Source organism: Phocoena sinus, chromosome 7, assembly GCF_008692025.1.
Source record: "Phocoena sinus isolate mPhoSin1 chromosome 7, mPhoSin1.pri, whole genome shotgun sequence".
NCBI lineage: Eukaryota > Metazoa > Chordata > Mammalia > Artiodactyla > Phocoenidae > Phocoena > Phocoena sinus.
Window position 1 is genome coordinate 33206487 of NC_045769.1, and position 25805 is coordinate 33232291.

The window sequence follows — 25805 nt, forward strand, 5'->3', positions numbered from 1 at the left end:
TCTCTTAGAACTTTCAGGATCTTTTTATCCCTGCTTTTCTGAAAATTTACAGTGATGCATTTTGGAGCAAATCTCTTTTTGTATGGAGATTTGTGTCCTTCAGTTACAGGAAATTTTCTTCAATTATTTCTTCCCTTAGTCAATATTTACAATACTCTTTAGACAAATATTAGACTTCCAGGACTGTCTTTAATTTCCTTAACTTTTTTTTTTAATGTATTTATTTATTTTTGGCTGCATTGGGTCTTTGTTCCTGCACAGGGGCTCTCTCTAGTTGTGGCGAGCAGGGGCTACTCTTCGTTGTGGTGAGCGGGCTTCTCATTTCGGTGGCTTCTGTTGTTGTGGAGCACAGGCTCTAGGCGCGCGGGCTTCAGTAGTTGTGGTGCGTGGGCTTCAGTGTTTGTGGCTCGCGGGCTTTAGAGCGCAGGCTCAGTAGTTGTGGCGCACAGGCTTAGTTGCTCCGCAGCATGTGGGATCTTCCCGGACCAGGGATGAAACCCGTGTCCCCTGTGTTGGCAGGCGGATTCTTAACCACTGCCCCACCAGGGAAGTCCCTAATTTTTTAAACTTTTTTATGGTTCTACTTTCTGAGATATTTCTTATATTTTTCAACCCTTTTATTAATGTTTTAAAATTTTCAACTATTCTATTTTTTTCCCAGTGATTCTTTTTTATTCCTTTATTATTCCTTTCTAAGTGATAGTCTGTTCATGGAAGTAGTAGCTTTACTTATCTCTCTGATAAGATAATATTTTATAAGACAATATTTGAGGGATATTAGTTAGAGAGTTATTTTTTGTTATGTCGTCCCGTCCGTCCCCCCCCCCCCACCCCCCCGCAAGCCCCATACCGTCTTTCTTTCTTTTCATATATTTCCTTTTTGTTGTTGTTGGTTTAGGTCAGAGGTCTTTCTTGACGGAGAGTTTCCTCAGATATCTGGCTATCTTTGGCTGTCTATCTTTAAGATTATAACAAAGCTAATTGGAAGCTTAGTATGTGGGAGTGAGCTTGTCAGCTGGTGAGTTTCGCCCTAGGGTGAAAAGGCAAAGATCTATCCTTTTAGAATGTCCAAATTAAGTACGCCTTTTCTCTGGAGCTTTTAATTTTTTTCAGAGAAAAGAATGTTCCAGTCTTCTCTGAGGAGTGGAGAGGTGTGTGTGTAGTGCTTTGCTACTGGTGAGCAAGGAAGGGGAAGAGAGCTTGAAATTCAGTGATTCAGCATGTAAACTTTCACTTAATCATTTTGTTTTCAGGCCAAGCCCTCTGCTGTGTTAGCTTGCCAAAGACCAGAGCTTTCCGTGTTTAATTTCTTCAGCTTCCATTTAGTGACATAGATTAAGGGGGCGGGGAGGTGCCTCAGGGTCCAGTCTGCTGTATACAGGCTTCAATGAATCCTTCCACTTCTAAATGGTGAGTCTTTCAGATACTCTGCAGGGTAACTGACTCATTCCTCATTAGCATTCCTCTGTTAGTTGCTTAGGATACTACTTTCTCTGCCTTCTTCTAAAAATTTATTGAAATCTCTCATATGCTCTAGGCACTATGCTTATTTTCTCTATGCTTATCAGTTAATAGATAACTTTTTTGTTTTATACCTTTACTGTTATTTTAGTGGGTTTGGGAAGGGAACACAGATAGTACATGTAGTCAATCTGCATTTTTGACAGGGCACCCTTGTAATATATTTTAATACCTGAAAGGGCAAGTTCTTTCAAGTTTTTCTCAGTGTTGAGTTTTAAAATTATGTCAGTCCAATAAAAGAAGTTTAGGGTTTTAAAGTTTCACATCCTATGCATTCTTGTTTATTGAGAGGCTGTATGTAATAATGTATTATACTTATATACAACTTTATATTTTTAAAAGCAATTTTGGGGCTTCCCTGGTGGCGCAGTGGTTGAGAGTACGCCTGCTGATTCAGGGGACACGGGTTTGTGCCCCGGTTCGGGAAGTTCCCACATGCCGCGGAGCGGCTGGGCCCGTGAGCCATGGCCGCTGAGCCTGCGCGTCCGGAGCCTGTGCTCCGCAACGGGAGAGGCCACAACAGTGAGAGGCCCGCGTACCGCAAAGAAAAAAAAAAATCACTGGTTAAAAGCAATTTTGTATGTGTTATCCCATTTGAGCTTCATTTTATGAGAGGCTCTGCACTTGGGAACATTGAGCATAGCAGAGGATTGGGAGAGGTGTTGGCCTGAAATTTGCAATAAAGTTGGGAATATAACACTCAAGTTTTATAAGCAGTTAGATTTAATATCATTAAAAATTTTTTTTTAATTTTTTTAAATTAATTTATTTTTGGCTGCGTTGGGTCTTTGTTGCCGTGCGGGCTTTCTCTAGTTGCAGCGAGTGGGGGCTACTCTTCGTTGAGGTGTGAGGGCTCTCATTGCGGTGGCTTCTCTTGTGGAGCACGGGCTCTAGGCGCACGGGCTTCAGTAGTTGCAGTACGTGGACTCAATAGTTGTGGCACACGGTCTTAGTTGCACCGAGGCACGTGGGATCTTCCTGGACCAGGGCTCGAACCCATGTCCCCTGCATTGGCAGGCGGATTCTTAACCACTGCGCCACCAGGGAAGTCCTAATATCGTTCTAATAGAAGAACTTAGTGTGATACTTTAAACTGTCAAAAACTTTTGAAATATAGTTTTTCAGCCATTCTTTAAAAAAGATAAAATATTTTCTTCTCTAGTTCACTTCCTCTTCTCTAATATATTGTTTATATTTTGAATGGTCTTATTGATTTTCATCAACATTTTTCAAGTCTTATTTTCTTTTTTTTTAAAAACATCTTTATTGGAGTATAATTGCTTTACAATGGTGTGTTAGTTTCTGCTTGATTTATTTATTTAAGTATAGTTGGTTTACAATATTGTGTTAACTTCAGGTTAGTTTCAGCATAGTGATTCAGTATTTTTGTAGCTTATATTCCATTATAGGTTATTACAAGATAATAGGTTTAATTCCTTGTGCTATACAGTAAATCCTTGTTGTTTATCTATTTTCTATATAGTAGTTTGTATCCATGAATCCCATACCCCTAATTTGTCCCTCTCCCCCTTCCCTCTCCCCTTTGGTAACCAGAAGTTTGTTTTCTATGTTTGTAAGTCTATTTCTGTTTTGTATATACTATCAGTTGTATTTATTTTTAGATTCCACATATGAATGATATTGTATAGTATTTGTCTTTGTCTGACTTATTTCACTAAGCATAATATTCTCTAGGTCTATCCACGTTGTTGCAAATGGCAGTATTTCATTTTCTTTATGGCTGAGTAATATTCCATTGTTTATATATATGTGTGTGTGTGTGTGTGTGTGTGTGTGTGTATATCACATCTTCTTAAGTCAGTCATCTTTTGATGAGCACTTGGGTTGCATCCATGTCTTGGCTATTGTAAATAGTGCTGCTGTGAACATTGGGGTGCATGTAGCTTTTTGAATTAGTGTTTTTGTTTTTTCCCGTTATATACCCAAGAGTGGAATTGCTGGATCATATGGTAGTTCAGTTTTTAACTTTCTAAGGAACCTCCGTACTGTTTTCTGTAATGACTGCACTGATTTGCATTCCCACCAAAAGTGTACGAGGGTTCCCTTTTCTCCACATCCTCTCCAAAATTTACTTGTAGTTTTTTGATGGTAACCATTCTGACTGGTGTGAGGTGACACCTCATTGTGGTTTTGATTTCCATTTCTATAATAATTAGCAATGTTGAGCATCTTTTCATGTGCCTGTTACCCATCTGTATGTCTTCTTTGGAAAAATGTCTGTTCAGGTATTCTGCCATTTTTTGATTGGATTGTTTGGTTTTTTTGATATTGAGTTGTATGAGCCATTTGTATATTTTGGATGTTAACCCCTTGTTGGTCGCATCATTTGCAAATACTTTCTTTCATTCCACAGGTTGTGTTTTTGTTTTGTTGATGGTTTCCTTTGCTGTGGAAAAGCTTTTAATTATCTAATAATCTATTTTTTTAATTAAAAAAATTTTTTAACATCTCTGTTGGAGTATAAGTGCTTTACAATCGTGTGTTAGTTGCTGCTTTATAACAAAGTGAATCAGCTATATGTGTACGTATATCCCCATATCTCCTCCCTCTTGCGTCTCCCTCCCACCCTCCCTATCCCACCCCTCTAGGTGGACACAACGCACAGAGCTGATCTCCCTGTGCTATGTGGCTGCTTCCCATTAGCTATTGATTTTACATTTGGTAGTGTATATATGTCCATCCCACTCTCCCACTTCATCCCAGCTTACCCTTCCCCCTCTGCGTGTCCTCAAGTCCATTCTCTACCTCTGCATCTTTATCCTGTCCTGCCCCGAGGTTCTTCAGAACCTTTTTTTTTTAGATTCCACATATATGTGTTAGCATACAGTATTTGTTTTTCTCTTTCTGACTTACTTCACTCTGTATGACAGACTCTAGGTCCATCCACCTCACTACAAATAACTCAATTTAATAATCTATTTTAAATGTTACTCATATTTTCTTTATGAAATGATATGACTAAAGTGGCATAAGTAAATTAATTATATCTCTATAGTAAATTCATAATATGTCAGTCTAAAAAGTAAATAACAATCCTGAAGCATATCATTTTTTGAAAAAAATAACATCTAATTTGTTTTTTTATGTAACCTCTTCTCTATAGACTAAAATTATGCTGATTAATAAAAGTATAGACTACTTATAAAAATTAAATTTTATTGTGACTAGAAATTCAAATACAGTTTGCAGAATTGACTTTCTGTTTTGTTAATGACCTTTTTCTGTTTTCATTCTTATAAGCAACATTCTTTCTTTCTTTTTTTTTTTTTTTTTTAAACATCTTTATTGGGGTATAATTGCTTTACAATGGTGTGTTAGTTTCTGCTTTATAACAAAGTGAATCAGCTATACATATACATATGTTCCCATATGTCTTCCCTCTTGCGTCTCCCTCCCTCCCATTCTCCCCATCCCACACTTCCAGGCTGTCACAAAGCACGGAGCTAATATCCCTGTGCCTTGCGGCTGCTTTCCCCCCAGCTATCTACCTTACTACGTTTGTTAGTGTGTATATGTCCATGACTCTCTCTCGCCCTGTCAAAACTCACCCTTCCCCCTCCCCATATCCTCAAGTCCGTTCTCCAGTAGGTCTGCGTCTTTATTCCTATCTTACCCCTAGGTTCTTCATGACATTTTTTTCCCTTAAATTCCATATATATGTGTTAGCATACGGTATGAAAATGTTTTAAAAATTGTCAAGAGTTCTACAAGTATAATGATTACTATTTTAGTCAGTAGTAATACCAAGATTATCAGGAACTTTTAAATATCTTAAGCCCCCTCTAAGACTTTACCTTTTACATAATTTTGAATTATTTTTGAAAAACAATTAAGCTTTAGTCATGTTATAAGAATATTAGGTGGACATTGTATCCTCTCTGTGGGCAACTTACTTTCTTAGTATGGGATTTTGGGGTGTATGATTGAATGGCTGTAAGTAATTACCATATTCTTTCTGTTTTAGATAACGACAGGTCTGCATTTAATTTTCTCATTCAGTGTCTTATTGGTGTTATGATTGCAGTGTCAAGTGTAGCACCCAGAACAAAGCTGGCATTTAATATGTGTATGAAACTGACTTCCTTATTGGGACTCTTTGGAAATTTCAGCTAATTATAGTTCTGCCTACTTCTATTGTCTCAGAGTATTTGTAAATTTCAACTGCCCTAGTCCTGTTCTAGTCTCTCAGTAACCAAACCCACATTTGGCTAAACAACAGTTAAGCTCACCTATCTGAAAAGATTCGTATTTATAAACTGATGCAATTCTAGTCTAATATTAAAGCTGGTACTTTATAAATATATCCTTTAGGAAAGTTCGAGGGGTTAGTCTCAATCTGTGACTTAAAAGTTTGTCTTTCATATCAGTAACCCCTAATAATTCCAGTAGGCTTCAGTTTTCCTCCATCTGTGCAATGGGACATACACATCACCCTGTATCATAATCTACTCATTGATTTGCCAGAGCCAAAAACTATTCCTGAATTAATGGACAATTGATGAAAGATTAGTCAGGCAGTACCTTTAAAAATTACATATATGGGGCTTCCCTGGTGGCGCAGTGGTTAAGAATCCGCCTGCCAATTCAGGGGACACGGGTTCGAGCCCTGGTTGGGGAAGATCCCACATGCTGTGGAACAACTAGGCCTGTGCGCCACAACTACTGAGCCTGTGCTCTAGAGCCTGCGTGCTGCAACTACTGAGCCTGTGTGCCACAACTAATGAAGCCCGTGCGCCTAGAGCCTGCGCTCCGCAGCAAGAGAAGCCACCGCAATGAGAAGCCCACACATCACAGCAGAGAGTAGCCTCCACTAGCTGCAACTAGAGAAAGCCCGCGTGCAGCAACAAAGACCCAACACAGGCAAAAATAAATAAATAAAATAAATAAATTCATTTTAAAAAATTACATATATGATACATAGTATATATGTGTGTGTGTACATACGTATGTATGTATACATACATATGAACAAAGAATAAACATTAGCTTAAAGAGACTTATGACTCTTCAGACTATGCTTTGAGAACCATGATCTAGGTCAGAGTTCTGTAAACTTTTTCTGTAAAAGACCATGATAGTCAGTAATTTTGGCTGTGTAAACCATGCAGTCTGCTGGATCTACTTAATTCCGCTGCTGTAGCAAGAAGGCAGCTAAGGACTAATTTGCCAGAGGACCGTAGTGTTTGCCCATCAGCCTAGATCCCTGAAATGCAGTGGAGATGTGATCTTGGTTAGGCACATCATTTACCCACAAAGCACTTTCTTCTGAGGTGAGTTGTTTGAGTTCCTTTTTTTAGGTTGAACCATATGAAATTGCTGATTTTGTAGGTCAAAAGTGATCTAATGTTGGCAGTTTCATATTAGTCAATCAAAAACAAAAAGCTATTTTACTTATAAAAACTGTTTAATCAGCACACATGGTCTGTATTGCTATTGCTCTGGTGAATGATTTTATGGCAAATGAGGCTAAATGACACTTTAATCTCTTTATAGCAGTCTTGTTGGGTGATGGAGTTCGTATAAGCTTTTCACTCTAACTCTATATCGAATAAATTTTCTCTGTGTAATTGTTTTATATTCTCTCAGTTATGATTAAGATTTTTAAATTTCTTTTATTGGTCTCTCATTGTATGGAAGTCTCCATCCCTTTTGAACTAGATAACAGAAATAGAAAGTTGAACTAGGTAACCTCTAAGGTTCTTTTCAATTTCTTTCAACTATGGGATTTAAGTATCTATTATATATAGAACATATTTCTCATTGAAATATTATTCTTATTATGGTTAATCCATAGCACAACACTAAGAACCTAGTACAAATTTGACTCATCTTCTTCAAACCTTCAAATTTTACCACCTTTCTGCTTTCTTTCTTGAAGTTCTCCTGTGTTCTCACTGCTTAACTATCTTCATATAGTTAGCTCCCAAATCACCATTTCCAATCTAAAAATTAAAATGAAAAAGCATAAAATAATATGCTTCTTAACTGCCAACAATTTTTGTTCTAAGTGCTCTACATCTATTTTCTCTTTTGATTCTTATAGCAATCTATTTACTTCATTATTCCTATTTTACCGATGAGAAAACTAAGCGTCAGAAAGATTAATATAACTTGCACAATGTCCCACGGCTAGTAAATAGTGGAGTTGTTGGCTTCAAACCTAGGCAGTATGACTGGAGATCCAAGCTTGAAACAACCTTTGCTACTACGGTTTTAATTGGTTGTTAGATATTTCTGTAAACTCAGATGTCCCTTATCATTTCAAATTCAAAATTTCACACATCAAATGCATAGTGTTCCCACTTAGATAGCTTCTCCTAATTGCCCTTATTTTTCAGGGGCAAAACTTGAATCATTATTAACAAGTTCTATAGATTCTTCCTTCAAATATATTCTTATGCTAATGTCCTTGGTCCAGACTCCTATTAGATTTTATCTGGAATATGGAAAGATTTTCTAAACTCTCTGTTTAGTCTTTCTGCTGCTCCAAAACCTTCATTGGCTCCATGTTACCTATTAGGCTGTACAGATAAGAATCCACCTGCCAACACAGAGGACATGGGTTCGATCCCTGGTCCAGGAAGATCCCATATGCTGCGGAACAACTAAGCCCGTGCACCACAGCTACTGAGCCTGCGATCTAGAGCCCGCAAGCCACAACTACTGAGCCCACATGCCACAACTACTGAAGCCCACACGCCTAGAGCCCGTGATCCGCAACAAGAGAAGCCACCACAATGAGAAACCCGTGCACCACAACAAAGAGTAGCCCCGCTCGCTGCAACTAGAGAAAGCTCACGCGCAGCAATGAAAACCCAAAGCAGCCAATAAGTAAATAAATAAATGTTCCTTTAAAAAAAGAAAAAAGAGAAAATTCATGGCTTGGGAGCTAGAGTAATCAGGAATACTACATTAATATTAAACAGCAACGTTGTCTAATGTATTTTCTTAATTACAGCAAATGGTGATGTTGTATTTAGTCAAAAGTCTTCACAGATTATTTTTCTCAAGGGGATTTCAGTGCTTCAGTTTGCACATTACCATCAGTCTGTTTTGCTTGTTTCTCTGTGATGTCATAGTAACGAGCTGTTATAAGTAAAGTGAGTATAGAACTACCTCTAAAGAGAATATTGATTTGTTTTATTTTAATATTTGTATTCCATATCCAAGAGATAGCTACAAATACAAATTTAAATATTATATAATGCAAAAATAAGTAAAGTGTTCCATGTGATGACTGTGTTCAAGTAAAAAAAATATTGTACTCTTTCTAGGAATAAAGAGATTATGGACTTCCCTGGCGGTCCAGTGATTAAGACTCTGTACTCCCACTACAGGGGGCAGTTTCGATCCCTGGTTGGGGAACTAAGATCCCACATGCCGTGCAACACGGCCAAAAAAAAAAAAAAAGAAAGAAAGGAGATTTCTAGTTAAGATGGCATGGTAGTTCTGCTCCAAATTCATAGTAATCAAAAAAAAAACAAACCCCAGAAAGTTTATCTTGGCTAGATAATAAGATAAACATGGACTAGAAACAAAATAGACAAAAGAGGTGAGTGGACTGAAACAGACGTCTTGAGCTCTCAGTATAGAAGTAGGTCCTAGCTTCTGGGAGTTCAGGTTCTGCAGGTTGGTAGAAATTAAAAGTGTTTCACATGCAATGCTCCTTCAGCACCCTGAATAGATTGATAGTATTTCAGATACCACTATATCAGGGTCCCTAAAATATCAGTATATGACACTGTGAAAGTAGCAACCCTGAAGGTGAAGTGGAGGCAACTAGATTATAGATCTAGTGATCTATAGTCACTAGATAAGGAGGAATAACCAGAGAGAGGAAAAAGGAAAAGTAAAGATTTTATACTCAAAATAAGCTTACAGAATTCAACCAACAAAATCAATATTTGGAAAATGAATTTACTCCAGATAAAAAGTCTAAGAATTCTATAGATTTAGGGTGCCAAAGAGAAAAATTATGGAATGATGTCATTAAAAAGGATAAAAAATTAGGAGAATATTAAGAAGAACCAATTGGAAAACTTGGAAATTAAGAAAGAAAGAAACAGTCACTGGATTAAAAAAAAAATCTCAATAGGTATGATGAACTCTAGACTGAACAGAGTTGAAAAGAGAATTCATAAACTGGAAGATTGTACTGAAGAACTTATCCAAAATATAGGACAGACAAACAGATAAAAAAATGAGCCATTAAGACATACAAAGAATAACACCCAATAGAAGATTAAGATAAAAAGAAGAAATTATGGCTGAAAAGGAATATTTGAAGGGATTACAGCTTAGAATTTTCTAGAACTGAAGGAAGACATGAACCTCCATAAGGAAAATACACTCTACTTAAATACATCTTAGAGAATCTCAGGACATCACAGATAAAAACTCTTTTCTAAAAGATTCAAATAGAAAAAGGAGGGACAGTAGGAGCCCAGACTTCTCATTGACTGCAATAGACGACCTAAGGTATTAGGGCTTCTATCCTCAGTTAAGGAACACTAAGGAATGTTATATAATGGAAACAGCAAAACAGACACATACATAGCAACATACATAGAATTTAAAAACAAAGGACTGGGGACTTCCCTGGTGGCCCAGTGGTTAAGACTCTGAGCTCCCAATGCAGGGGGCCAGGGTTCGATCCCTGGTCAGGAACTAGATCCCACATGCTCCAACGAAGATCCTGCGTGCTGCAACTAAGACCCGGCACAGCCAGGTAAATAAATAAGTAAATAAATAAATACTGAGTGAAAAAAAACAAAAAAAAAATCAGAAATGGAATCTATAGCACAGTGTCATTTGTGTAGATTAGCATATGTACATAACACATCTTACAAGAACACATTCAAATAAAAAGGTACACATCAAACACATTAAATGATTGTGATGAGAGATGCATATGAGGAAGGGGTTAAAAAGGAATGAATATACAAATAAATGAACAAACAAAAGAATGAGTCTTGCATGGACCAATAATGATAGCTTTAAAAAGAGGAGAATTGTTGCCAATCTATACTTTTATATACAATTAAACTATCATTTATGAATGAAGGCAAAATAGAGTGTCATAGATACCAAAACTGAGAGAATTTCTATCCACCGGATTATTTAGGATTGACAGGATTTATTTAGGATAAGACCTAAATAAATGGGGATACATACTATGTTCATGAAGTGGAAGACTCAATATTATTAAGACGCCAGTCCTTCACAGATTGATCTGCAGATTCAGTGCCATCCCAATCTAAATTCCGGAACTCTACAGCTCAATACTAAAAAAAAAAAGACAAACCAATTTAAAAGTGAGCAAAAGACTTACAAACACAACAATGGAGGATATACAAAAGGCCAGTTGGCACATGAAAAAGTGTTCATTATCAGTTGTCAGGAAAATACACATTAAAGCTGTAAGGAAATACCACTACACAACTAGAATGGATAAAACTAAAAAGTCTGCCAACGTTAAGTGTTATTGAGGTTGTGGAACAATTATAACTCCCTTACATTGCTAATGGGAATGTAAAACAGCAATTTTTTATAAAGTGTACACCAATTCTTTGATAGAGAAAAATCCATTTCTAGGTTTTATTGAAGAAAAGTGAAGACATTTGTCCACAAAAGACTTGTATAGGCCTATTCATAGCAGATTTATTTACAGTAGTGAAAAATTAAAGCATACTGTTAACACTCATACAATGGACTACTGTTCAGCGATAAAAAAGAACAAACTAAGAAAGGAAAAACTAAGGTGAAAAAAAATCAAAACATTTATTATTTATGGTAGGCTAGGCATTGGCTGGAAAGGGATACAAGAGAACTTTCTGGGGAGTTGGAAATGTTCTATACCATAATACCTATTTGTCAAAAGTATACAGCTAAAAATTGTACATTTCATTGTATGTAAATATTATCAAAAATAACCATATAAAACATTGATGATGGTAATGATTATGGAGTAAGGTGGTAGGGAATAGGTGAAGGTATAAATGACACAGAAATGACAGAATATTGGGATGATTGAGCTATCATTTTATTGTTGTCTGCATATGTTAAACTATATATAACTTTTGAAGAAATTAAGAAAGAAAAATGTCTTATGTTTACCCAGACATTTACCAGTTCCAGTCATCTTCTTTCTTTCCTATAGATAAATTACTGTTGTAATTTCCCTTCAGCCTGTAGAATTTGTTAGCATTTCTAAAAGTCCCCTGGCCATGAATTTTCTCAGTTCTTTATCTGGAAATGGCTTTATTTTGATTTCAGTTTTAAAGGACAGTTTCAGTAGAGAATTATGAGTTGATAGTTTTTCTTTCTTTCATTCAACACCTTAAATATGTCCTTCCATTGTAGTCCGGCTTTTGTTGTTTTTGTTGAGAGCTTCCATCTTATTTATATTTTTGTTCCCATTTGTGTAATATACCATTTTTCTCTGCTTTCAAGATAGATTTTTCTCTTTATCTTTGAATTGAAGCAGTTGGTCTGTGATGTGCCTATTTGTGGTTTTCCTTGTGTTTATCAGTCTATAAGTTAATGTCATTTACAAAATTTAGGATGTTTTTTTGGTTTTGTTTTGTTTTTGTTTTTGCGTTATGCGGGCCTCTCACTGTTGTGGCCTCTCCCATTGCGGAGCACAGGCTCCGGACGCGCAGGCTCTGGACGCGCAGGCTCAGCGGCCCAGCCGCTCCACATGTGGGATCTTCCCGGACCGGGGCACGAACCCGTGTCCCCTGCATTGGCAGGCAGACTCTCAACCACTGCGCCACCAGGGAAGCCCTAGGATGTTTTATTCAGATATTTTTCATTCCCCTTCTATTCCTCCTCTCCTTCGGGGTCTTTTTTTTTTTCTTCTTCTCTGTTCTTCAGATTAGGTAATTTTTATTGATTCAACTTCACTTCTTATATCTCCCATCTTCAGTTTATTCTTAAGAGTATCCAGTCAGTTTTTAATTGCATTTATTGAACTTTGCAACTTGAAACTTTCACTTGTTTTCTTTTGATATTTTCTGTCCATTTATTGTGCACATATCCTACTTTAAGTCTTTTACATGTTTATAATAGCTGGTCTAAAGTGCTTGTCTGATAATTGTTAATATCTGAGAAATCTTTGGAATCTATTTTACTGACTTTTTTTCATGGAGTATGGGTCACATTTTCCTATTTCTTTGCATGTCTAGTGTTTTTTAGTTGGATACTTGACTTTTGTTTTTGTTTTTGTGTGTATTTTTTTTTGCGGTACGTGGGCCTCTCACTCTTGTGGCCTCTCCCGTTGTGGAGCACAGGCTCCGGACACGCAGGATCCAGACGCGCAGGCTCAGCGGCCATGGCTCACGGGCCCAGCGGCTCCGCGGCATGTGGGATTTTCCCGGACCGGGGCACGAACCCATGTCCCCTGCATCGGCAGGCTGACTCTCAAGCACTGAGCCACCAGGGAAGCCCGATACTTGATTTTTTAAATGATGGATTTTAGAGACTCTGAATTCTGTTTTGCTTCTCTGAAAAATAATTTTTATTCTAGAAGGCAGTTAACTTGACTGAATTCAGATTCCAGACTCTTGTCTCCACTGTAGTGGTAGCAGTTGAAACCTTTACTTCAGTTTCTAGCTGCTGATTTTCTGCGAGGACCCCTAGGGTCCCCTCCTTCACTTCACGATTAGTTTAGTGAACAGCACAGGTCTTGGGAGCTCTTGTGTACAGAGATGGTCTCCTCTTTGGCTCCCTCCCTTCCATGATATTCTTCCTAAATTTCTGGTAGTTCTCCAGCCTTGAGCTCTGTCATCTGATGATGTCAAGCCAGTAAGACTTGGCTTTCTACTCAACCTACCCCCAGTGGCAAGCAGATTTAGCAGTGCCCTCCGCCAAAAAATGCAAATGTACAAATCTCACCTTTTGCAGATTTACCCACCCAGTCACTGTCCTCCCCTTGCCAGGGAATGTGTGCTCTCTGCAGGCAGGATAGATTTCAGAGAGGAAGGGGAGGACTAAGTTTATTGCTCTCAAATCCAATCAGATAAGTTACTCTTCCTTGCGTATGAAGGAGCTAGTGAGGGAGTGGAGAGAGGCCAGGAGTATACTGTTCAAGGTACATCAGCAAGTGAGTTGAGGTAGGGAAGAGATGTTCTCTTCTGATACTCCTAAGAAGTTTGTTCTCTTAACTGATTGGGCCTAAGCCTACGTCAGCTTAGTAGAAGAGATCAGCAGTTTGTCATACAGTTGGACTGACCCTCATGCTGATAACAATCTGGAGGGGAAAACTAATTGAAAACCATCAAAAGCAAGCAAAAGCAGACAGAAAGTGGAGGGGAAAGATAAACTGCAAGTTTTCCCACAAGACTTTCTGTCAGACGGTATAATGCTTACATCAAATCCATTACCCCCCTGTACTATTTTCTATGCCAAATTATGTCCAACCCAGTAACCAGCATAGCACATGAGAGGCGCTACAGTTAAATGATAATTAATCTATACTGTCCAGGAATCCAGGAGGATATCCAAAGGAGAATATCCAGCAAATATCTGGAAGAGTGGCCACCTGTGGACTTTACATTTTGTCTTTGTTCTATATAATGCTTTTTATTTAAACCTACTTTGTCTGATATTAATGTGGCTACCCCTGCTTTCATTTTCTTTCTACTATATTTACCTGGTATATCTTCTTTTATATAAATTTATTTTATTTATTTATTTTTGGCTGCACTGGGTCTTTGTTGCTGCATGCGGGCTTTCTCTAGTTGCAGCGAGCTGGGGCTACTCTTCATTGCAGTGCGCAGGCTTCTTATTGCGGTGGCTTCTCCTGTTGCAGAGCACGGGTTCTAGGTGCGCGGGCTTCAGTAGTTGTGGCACACGGGCTTCAGTAGTTGTGGCTTGTGGCTAGAGCACAGGCTCAGTAGTTGTGGCGCATGGGCTTAGTTGCTCCATGGCATGTGGTATCTTCCTGGACCAGGGATCGAACCCGTGTCCCCTGCATTGACAGGCGTATTCTTTTTTTTTTTTTTTTTTGACAGGCGTATTCTTAATCACTGAGCCACCAGGGAAGTCCCTACCTGGTATATCTTAACCCATAATTCTTTATCGTTTTGTTTTAAGCGGATCCCAAATAGCATATAATTGTGTATACTGTTTTATTTTTTATGATTTGAGATTCTTTGTATTTAAGAGGAAGTTTTCATTTATTATAGTAAATAATACAATTGTTCTTATTCTGTCATCTTAGTTTACACAATTTGTTATGTTGCCTTACTCCTGTTTTTCCAGTCTTCTTTTGCTTTTGCTGGTTTTTCTCGTTCTCTTGTTTTGCTCCTAATAACTTAGAAATTAGATATCCTATTTTTATTTCATTAGTAATTTCAAAATAAAAAGAAAGTGAACTTCTATTTCTTTACCAACATTAAGAATACATTAGTTATCTATTGATTCCCCTGGAAATGAGTCACATATTTTAGTACCTCCCTTGGTTCCTACCTCCCACCATTTATTGGAATAGTCTGGGCTTTTAAAACTATTATTATTATTTCTTTTTTTTACATTTCATTAATGAACACTTTTCACGTTTGCATTTCCTTAATGTAGCCATATTAACCATGTTAAGAACAATTACTTAGACATTAATTTCTAAGTTTACAAAAGGTTACAATTTTCATCTCTATTTCTTTTATAACATATCTCCCTTATACTTAAGATCTTTATTTTTGTTAATTTATTGGATACTAAAGTATTTCTTTAAGTGATTTTTAAAGAAGAGTATATATCTGAATCTTTGCATATATGAGGGTATATATTAAATGTGTATTCTTCTGACATAGCAGTTAATCCGTAGGAAATTTTCCTAAGGAAATGATAGCAGGATGCAAAGATGTGTGTACAGGTTCATTTTTCAGTATTATTACAAAAGCAAAAATCAGAAACTAGTAAGTGTCTACAAATAGAGATTGGTCGAACAAAATAAAATTATTTCCAGCCATTACTGCAAAATCATAACAGTTTTATCACTTTGTCACCTAATTAATGTATCATTAATCTTTTTGCCTGTTACTTGTGCAAGTTATAATTAAAACATAAATTTAGACCATACAAAGTAAACATTAGCATGTTTAGCTGTCAACATTAATATTCTATTTAGTATCTTTTTCAGTTTTTCAATTAGATTAAATATTGGCTAAATAGATATTTATTATTGAAAATCTTTTTTAAGAAATTTAATTTCAGTTATTTCTTGTAGTCACTCCATGGATTTTTTTGGGCAACCCAGACCAGAAGATAACCAGTCAGTAGTCAGCAGAATGCAAAAGAAATACTGGAAAACCAAACAGGTCTTTATCAAAGCAACCGGGAAAAAGGAGGATGAGCACGTAGTGGCATCTGATGCTGAACTGGATGCTAAACTTGAGGTAAATTTTAGGATTCTGTGTACTGCATATAACTTGTTATTATCTAGGACGACTAAGAGGACTATGACAAGCTTTCATACTGAAGAACTTATCGGGATAAATGCAAAACTTGATAATAGAATAATTGTATCCATTTATCAATCAGATCTTCTGGATAGGAGATCATAATTCTCACAGATTGAGGATTGGCAGAACTGGTGTTCATAAATTAGATAAATCATGAACTAAGTAATTTCTCTGGCACAAGTATTGTAATTTTTAGGCCGTGTTAATGAATTAATTATATTTCTAATTGGGACCATATACTCATTATGTATCATGTCATAATATTTTGTACTATTTTATCTGAAGTCTATACCTCACTGCAATACATTAACTGAAATCAAATAGTGAGTGAGGATTTTACAAGTTGGAATTTTTGTTTCTATTATTAAGGGGTGGAGTTAATTGAAGTATGTGATATGCATTTTTGGTTCTGTTTTTCATTTTAAATAAAAGGACTAATTACCAGGAAACAACTTTAAACTTTAAATGCTTTTAAGTAATTAAGCTAATTAGAAGGAAGTTCTCATGTACGTTAATGAAAAAAATCTAGATTTTTAAATGCAGATTTGCTAATTCCATGTACATATACTAATGTAACTTTTACAAACATTTCCAGGCAGGAGTTCTGTTATGCTTGGAATGTAGTAATCTGTTGGTATTCTTAAATATTTTTAAATAGAAGTCTAATTAAATAGGTCTTAATCTACTAAGTAATTTTATTCTGCAGAAAATAAACTTTTGTAATTGCCCTAACAAATATGGAAATAGAAATTACTTCTATTTAACAAACTTTTTGTGTTGAAAAGTATTCTTCTTAGGATTCAGTGAAAAATATGGGAAAAAAATGAAGGGACTTTATTTTAAGTAATATGTTTTAGCACCAGGGGAACTCTTCACTGTTGCTGCATATATTCCCACAGATGTATATTTTTTTGTATTGTTTCACATCATTAGGTAATGTGTGGGTGACATTTTATATTCAGTGTAATTCTTGTCCATTAGACAAATATTTGGAATCAATCAAGAACTTTCTACCACGATTGTACTAATTTTTTTAAGAATGAGAAATAGTTTCATTTTAAATATACATACAAGTATGCATACTTAAATTATCATGTTGTACACTTTAAATATATTACAGTTTTGTTTGTCAAATTATACCTCACTAAAACTGAAAAAGATATTTTTATTATAACAGTGAAAAGCAATAGTATGTAAATCTTTCAAGGACCCATGGGGAAAAAAATCATAATCACTTCATCATAACAGAACTATTTTTGTATTCTTTTCTAATCTCTTTCCATATGGCTTTAAAACAGCTTTTTAAATTGCCAAATCCATATACCAAGTGTAATTCAAACATACTTAAACTTATGTGGAAAATTGATGGTTGCTCCTCCACTTAGATTTTAGTGTCTATTATCAGTCTTCCTTCGATCTGATCAAACATCAAAATAACAACAAAACTACATCAGAGATAGATCATTCAGGCTTAATGGTGATATTGGAAGTTCATTTGATAATCTCAAAGGATTAGGGCCTAATATTATACCACAGTGCCAAGGTCTTTTTGAACTAAAGTCTCATAGCAACTCTTCAGCGAAGGACTTTGTGAGTCTTCTTTAGGCTGCACCCTAAAACCCATGCTGGCTTGTTTCTCTGGGAAAACCTAAATGTATAGATATGTGTGAAGAGTTACCTCACGTGTATGTGTCCTGATCTCAAATTTTCACTTGCTTGCTTTGAAATGGGAGCCTACTGGATATTTTATTTTTTTGTTAGCTATTAGCAGCAGTGATAATGAAGGGATTAATATTCATGGAAAATTCTAAACAAAAATAATCCAGAAGTAATTTATTTTTGATGTTGTAACACATTATTTAATTTTTATGGTAAACTCACTGACCTGTTTTGCTTAGTATTGGAGAAAAGTCAGACTCCGAGTTAGTTAGTGTTTTCTAAGGCTATCTATACTCTTTTCATCAGTGGTAAGCAATGTTTGATGTAGTTTATATTAGATTTACATTTTTACTATTTAGATAGTTTGGAGCTGAGGGGAGGACAAATTCCACAGTTATAAATTTTTATTAGTTCCCATGTATTTATCACCATTTCTTCCAACCCTCATGGGGGAAATCTAAATGTGCTTTTTCTACACCTGAAATAAAACCAAAACTGAAGTATATCACAGTCAAGGAAAATAGACATAATACTTATAAGAAAATGTTTTGCTTTTGAAGTGCTTTTTAAATATTTTATATTTGTTTATGGTTCTTTACATTGTCCTAATAAAATTTATATTTCAAAGGTTTTTCACTCCATTCAAGAGACATGCACTGAACTTCTGAAGATAGTTGAGAAATATCAGCTAAAACTCAATGGTATGAAATCATAGATATCTATCTGACAATTCCCATTTAAAATAAATATTCATTTGCATTTTTTTAAATGAAAGGTTTAATGTAAAAGTAGTAGTTTATTAAGTTATTTTGTGGACAGTTTCTAATGACAAAAATGAGTATTTACAGTGACCTGTTCTCAAATCCCCCAGTGTCCTCAGTTCATCAGATCCTCTGACAGATTCATTTCGCTGAGTTTAGTTTTCCTTCCCAGAGTCTTAAGTGGATTTGCTTCCATCATTTAAAAGCTCTCTTTCTCAACCCCTACTTGCTCTAGCAGTTGCCATCCCATTCCTCTGCTCCTTTCACAGGGAATTTTGACATAATTATCTGTAGGCACAGTGTCCATTCCTTTCCTTCCACTTTCTCTTGTACTCACCCCAGTCAGGTTTTCACTCCCACCACTCCACCAGATTGTTCTTGTCATAGTCATGAAGCAATAAATCCAGGGACCAATTCTCGGTCCGTGTCACATTATTTAACACAGTTGATTATCCGCCCCCTCCTTGAGACACTCTCTGTGCTTGGCTTCCAGTTACCACATGTCCCTGGATTTCTTTTTAATGGTCATTCCTTCTCAGTATCGTGCCACTGCTGGAATCTCCTCTCTTCTATTTTTTTTTAAAATAAATTATTTTATTTATGGCTGTGTTGGGTCTTCGTTGCTGTGCCCGGGCTTTCTCTAGTTGCAGCGAGCGGGGTCTACTCTTCATTGCGGTGCGCAGGCTTCTCATTGCGGTGGCTTCTCTTGTTGAGGAGCACGGGCTCTAGGTGCGTGGGCTTCAGTAGTTGTGGCACACGGGCTCAGTAGTTGTGGTGCACGGGCTTAGTTGCTCCGTGGCATGTGGGATCTTCCTGGACCAGGGCTCAAACCCGTGTCCCCTGCATTGGCAGGTGGATTCTTAACCACTGCACCACCAGGGAAGCCCTCTCCTCTCTTGACCTCTTCTGATTGGAACTCAATCTTTGGATCTCTTCTCCTGCCTTAATTACAGTTCCCTACTGGACATGGCCACCTCTCTGATTCTGTTACTTCTCTAATCTCATCTCCTCTTGAGCCATGTTAATCTCCTTCACAGTAGGCATATCTGCATAGTCGGCTCCCGATCTTCTTTAGGTATGTGGTCAAGTGTCATCTTTTTAGTGAGTCCTTCCCTGACCCCCATATCTAAAATGAAATACCCCTCTTTCTCATAAGTCTGTCTACTTAACGATAGAACTTAACGGTATTCAACATTCTGTATATTTTATCTGTTGTTTTTCTTACCACCACTAGAATATGCCCTCCTTAAGGACAGGAATTTGTCTGTTTATTTCTGGTCTCCTAACCTAGAAACAATGTCTAGCATACAGTGCATACTTAATATATATTTGCTCAATGAATGGTTTCTTGTGTAGCTGTGTAAATTGGTCTCAAAATTTTACAATCAAAGTTCATGTGTTGTCCCGTTAAAGCAAGAAATCCATTATAGCATGGTAATTTTTTGAGTGCCTGCCATGTGTAAAACTATGTCCTTTTCCCAAGGCAGTAGTTCGAGAAACAACTTTCTGTAACAAAATAAGAGACAAGAATAGTGTGTAATTGAATTCAGGATAGTGATACAGACATACCTCTGAATTCTCTTGGAGTGAAAAATAACTGTGTATTAGAGTGATTGGTAAAGGCAACTCCATAGATGGGAATTGAGGTAAAATGTAAAAGGTTTATAGATGTTGAATATGTGGGAAGAAAGGGAATTGGAGTCAAGGAATAAGGTTAAAGAATGAGAACAGTCTGCATGATGGAAGAGTTTGTAATTGGGACTGGTAGGGTGATACAAGAGCAAAGTAAGATTCGAGTCAGATTGCTAAGGACCTTAAATATTTTACCAAGCAGTAAAAAGCCATTGCAATCATTGGAGCAAGGGAGTCCTGTGACAGAAATATAAAGAAACATTTGCAAGTTTGTGCATACTGCATTTTGTCCTGGGATCACCAGATCTTTTAGCATGCTGGTGGAGCATTTCAGGGTAAGGAAGAGATATACATATATAGATTTCATCATGTACTTTCTCTTCAAGATTGTGTTTGACTGTGTGATTTCTTGAAGACTGTTTTATTAATAGATCTTCTGTTGAGACTAACATTGGACAATTGCAGTAGATTCCTCCATCACTATAAAGCTTTATGAGAATAACTTGGCTGGGGAAGAACACATAGGAGTAGGGTCTCTGTAGTTTTTGGCAGTAGGTCCCAACACAGAATTAGCACAGATTCAGCTTCATCTCCTCCCCTTTCTGCATTGATAAGGATGAGGCTCAATGATGGTTCTTGTTCAATTGATATTTGTTAATGAGATAGTCCAAGTTCTCAGAGAGCTTTCTGGATCATCTACAAGTTTATATTTTTTTTCTAGTAGTTTTCATTGAGGTGTATTTTATGAAGTTCTGATTCAAAGGAAATATGTAATCTGTACATCTTTGAAGTAATGAGAATATTAAATTAACCAGATTCCTCAAATCCAATCCACTCTTAATCAGGTTAATTGTTCATAAAACAGCACTCGGTTTTATTAAAGATGATACTACAGAATGTGTAGACACTGTCTCCCAAACACCATCGTGCTCTCCTAGGGCCTCCCTTGTAGGTACTACAGGGAGGACCAGGCGGGGGGGCAGCTAGCAAGTGAGAAGGCCTGAGTTCCCCTGCTGCCTCAGAGGTATTAAAAGGGACTTCCCTTTCAGTTTTTAACTTCAGTTTTTCCATCAGTAAACTAGAGTGAAATTAAGCATGACATTTGTCATGTTTTTCACTTTTTTTTATAGAATTCTTTTAAAAATTAATTAATTAATTAATTGATTTTTGGCTGCATTGGGTGTTTGTTGCTGCGCATGGGCTTTCTCTAGTTGCGGCAAGTGGGAGCTACTCTTCGTTGCGGTGCACGGACTTCTCATTGCAGTGGCTTCTCTTGTTGTGGAGCACGGGCTCTAGGAATGCAGACTTCAGTAGTTGTGGCATGCAGGCTCAGTAGTTGTGGCGCACGGGCTTAGGTGCTCTGTGGCATGTGGGATCTTCCTGGACCAGGGCTCGAACCCATGTCCCCTGCATTGGCAGGTGGATTCTTAACCACTGCGCCACCAGAGAAGTCCTTGTTTTTCACTTTAAGCTTACAATTTGAACACTTTATGGGCTTCCTCACCTGTTTGTCTTATTGTGATTAAAGAGTCATCTTCCACTAGATCAGTGCTTCTAAAACTGTGGTGAAGGGCCATTTTCTGTCTTGTGTTTTACTTTCAATCCGTTGTAAACTGACACTTTTGAAAATACAATAAAAATGAATTTTCAGAAAAAAAATTAAAGAAGACATGCAAAATATAGGCACACTTTTTTATTATTAGACTCAGATATAAAACAGTCAAATTGGTAAAAGTTTCTAAATAGTTTCTTAGTTTTGATATCTGTCACAAGCTGGTAGCAAATGGTTCTGGACTGGCATTGGTCTACGGACCACACTTTGAGTAGTATTGTACTACATGACAACTTTAAGGGTTTTAGGAACCAAATCATGGACAGTTGTGGGTCTGAGATACTGAGCATAGGAAAATGAAGCCAGGATGGGAGACAAGAATAAGTTAAGTTTAAATAGAAAGCCAGGGACTTCCCTGGTGGCGCAGTGGTTAAGAATCTGACTGCCAATGCAGGGGACACAGGTTTGAGCCCTGGTCCAGGAAGATCCCACATGCCGCGGAGCAGCTAAGCCCGTGCACCACAACTACTGAGCCTGCGCCCTAGAGCCCGCAAGCCACAACTACTGAAGCGTGTGTGCCTAGAGCTTGTGCTCCACAACGAGAAGCCACTGCAATGAGAAGTCCGCGCACTGCAATGAAGAGTAGCCCCTGCTTGACGCAACTAGAGAAAGTCTACGCACAGTGACGAAGACCCAATGCAGCCAAAAATAAATTAAATAAATAAATAAATAGAAACCCCCAAATACTTTGTAAGAGGCAATGATCCTAAAGTGCATCTCTGCACGTTTGAAAATGCGTCATCTGTGGCTTTGTTGTATTTTATTATTTTGGATTTTTTTTTTCACTAAAGATCAGTCTTTCCTGAAGTGAGGTCCATGGAGTCAGTGCATCAGAATCATCTGGAGTGCTTGTTTAAAAACAAAAACAGATCCTCAGACCTGTAAAATCAGAATCTCTGGAGATGAAGCCCAGGAATTTGCATTTTAAAAATAAGTGTCTCTCCTTCCACCCCCAAGTAATTCTTATGTATAGAGAATTATTGCTGTGAGAATTTTAGTCGTGTGTGTGTGTGTGTGTGTGTGTTTTAAACCAATGATGAAATGAAACAGTGAACTATACTGTCATTTTTTCCCTAGTTATATCGGAGGAAGAAAACGAACTAGGGCTCTTTTTAAAGTTCCAAGCAGAACGGGATACAACTCAGGCTGGCAAAATGATGGATGCCACTGGCAAGGCACTCTGTTCTTCAGCCAAGCAAAGGTTTATCATGGTTTTGCATCATCCTTAAATTTGTAGTCAGTATGACAGTTTTGATGTGTGTAGTTAAATTTGCATAGTTGTAAAGGTTTCTCTTCATTCCATTAGAGGGTTAAAAGAGAAGTATATTGCAGTATATAGTTGTTTTGATGCCTAACTCTTATTTATTTTGAATTTAAAATAATTATTTAAAAATTGACATTCACAGGTTGCTTAATTCCTAGAAATAGACTTTAGGCCTGTACTTAAATTTCTTAAGTGGTTTAATGTAACAGAGGCACAGAATGGCTAAAACTTAAACATGTATATATATATTTTTTTCACTTTTTGGATATTATACTATCTATGAGTACATTGGAACTTTTCCTCTTTTTAGGCAGAGGAAATTTTGTCTTCTTAATTATATACTTTGCATTCATTATTTTACAACTTTTTAACATAAAGATACCTGCTGCAAAGAATCTCCTACAATTACTAAATAAAGCCAAAATCTTTGCATTTTCTAGAGAAAAATAAAAATAGACTTTATTGGACCTGTAATGACAATGTATAACTTAAGTGGCTTTATTCTGAAACACCATATTAGTGCAAAAGTCCACCTTTAAGGAGGTGACAAAGAGATAGCCAATAAAAGCCCCTCTATTGCCACAAAGTCAAAAGCAGACCAGAGGAGCTGGGTTTGACTTGTGTTTCTTAAATCCTTTTTTCTCTTGTTCTCATCCTCAGCTGCTAAGAATTTTATCCTCATTCCTTCATCTAGCATTTTATCTGCTTTTCTATACCCAGGTTTTCCCTAAATTTGTCAAAAGAAAGGCTTTCTGCTCATAGGATTATGCTTTATAAATATAGGATCTCTTTACTAAAGGAATTCTTTTCTAAATGGCATTTACTTGGCAAATTATTTATACATGGATAAACATCTAAAATGTTGCAAAAATGATATATTGATATTTCCTGAAATAAGAAAGGGAGAGATAGAAACACATCTTTATTAACAGTTCAAAGTTAACTGTATGATCCTTATTTGCTTTCTGATTTTCTTAGGCATCTTAATAATTTCCTGTTTAAAGACTCATCTTGATAGCAAGTTATGCTTTATGGTTGTTTTTGTTTTATTTTGCTTATGGAATGTACATGCCTCTTATTTTTACCTCTCTGCCATTAGATTGGCTCTGTATACTCCCCTGTCTCGTCTTAAGCAAGAAGTAGCAACATTCAGTCAAAGGGCAGTATCTGATACCTTGATGACAGTCAATCGGATGGAGCAGGCGCGCACAGAATATAGAGGAGCTCTGCTGTGGATGAAAGACGTGTCCCAAGAACTGGACCCAGACACCTTAAAACAAATGGAAAAGTTCCGAAAAGTATGAAAATACATCCCTTTTTTATGTTTTCTTGAAGCTCTACAGAATAATTTAATCAAGAGTATAAAACATCGGACTATTTTTGGAAAATGTGTTATATTATAAATTCTTGGTTGCTTGGAAATCTTCAGTTAACGTACAAAAGGTTGTCACACTTTTTTTTTTTTTTTTTTTTTTACTCTTTGAGTGGCATAATAGATCTACCTTTTAAATGTTGCCTACCTGGACTTTTAGGAGTTGTTTGCAGGAGGAAAACAGTTCACTAGTCAGGAAAAAAAACTTAAGGAAAAACTCATGTAAAATGATTATTAATTATAAGTGAAGGTTATCAGATTTTTCATTCTGCCACAATACATAGTTTGACCACAAACTGTTAAAGCAACTATATGTGTGAACATATATTTTGCTAAGTAAACTCCTTATTATAAATTGTATTCCCTGAATTTACCATACATAAATAGTAAAATTCACTAACTCCTTCATAAAGTGCCTATAATAAAAATCCATATTTATATTTAGTATTGATGGAGTCTTTTTACTAGCCGTTACAAGTTCTTTGCCTCAATGATTACTCCAACAGACCTGAGCAGTAGCTGGACACATGGCCTCAGGCAACCTGTTATTCTGTCCCCTTTATAATCCTTGACAATTAGAATACAATCCAAGGGAGTGGTTACACAACATTGTCAATGAACTAGTGTCACTGAATTGTACAGTTTTAAAACGGTTAAGTATATGTTATGTGAATTTCACCTCAATTAAAAAAAAAGAATATAATCCACACCTCTCATCTAGACCCAAATAGCCCTGCACAGTCTGATCTCTGGTCCCTCTGCTGCCACATTTTGTACAGTACTTACTTTCTGTGCTCCAGCCCTTTCTATGCTTGAGGAAGGAATCGGCTCTACCCTATTCCTTCCTGCTCTGGAAACACTTCCCACACCCAGGACTTTTGTCCTTCCTTTTCCCTGGGTCTAGAAGGCTCTCCTCAGGGTCTTAGCAGGGCCTGCTCATCATCTTCCTATCCCAGTTCACACATCATGCATGAACTCACCAAGGGCTTCCCTGACCATCTAATCAAATGTTGTCACCCACTTCTGTTGCATTTATATGTTATCTTTGTGACTTGAGATTATGTTATATACATTTTTTCTTTTTTTCCTGGGCCTCCTCACTCAGGGATGGTGAGGAAGAGCATTGTTCACCACAGCATCCCAGTGCCTGGCACATAATAGATACCTCATAAGTATTTGTTGAATGAATAAATAAATATATTTAAAGTTGAGTATTCACACTATTTGGTGATAAATTATTCATTTGTAAGAAATATAATAAGCCTGTATTTAAGTTTATAAATATATCTGTATGATTCAGAACTATTATTAATGCTTCTCAACACTTTTACTATGTCCTCTTTCCATTTATTCTTCTACTCTTTCTTAGGTAAATATTATCCATCAGTAGTTTTGGATGTTTGTTTTTATTTGGAATCTGTTTTTTTTTTCTTAACTATGTACTTTCTCTCTTTCATCACATAGTTTCTCAGCATAAACATATCTGCTGGAAAGAGTCTCC

The 25805-nt window shown here is 36.7% G+C and overlaps 1 protein-coding gene across 2 annotated transcripts in view; it reads left to right on the forward strand.

The window, feature by feature from the left end:
- Nucleotides 1-25805, forward strand: part of ICA1L (islet cell autoantigen 1 like) — a 69826-nt gene that overhangs the window by 11452 nt on the left and 32569 nt on the right. Inside the window, exons 2-6 of one of the 2 annotated variants that reach the window (XM_032638452.1) lie at nucleotides 8063-8373; nucleotides 15770-15938; nucleotides 18292-18364; nucleotides 22746-22869; nucleotides 24032-24230. In XM_032638452.1, coding sequence (XP_032494343.1) covers nucleotides 15777-15938; nucleotides 18292-18364; nucleotides 22746-22869; nucleotides 24032-24230 — 558 coding nt within the window. In that variant the 5' untranslated portion in view covers nucleotides 8063-8373; nucleotides 15770-15776. The remainder of the gene's footprint in view (nucleotides 1-8062; nucleotides 8374-15769; nucleotides 15939-18291; nucleotides 18365-22745; nucleotides 22870-24031; nucleotides 24231-25805) is intronic. The other variant, XM_032638451.1, reaches the window with a different exon arrangement.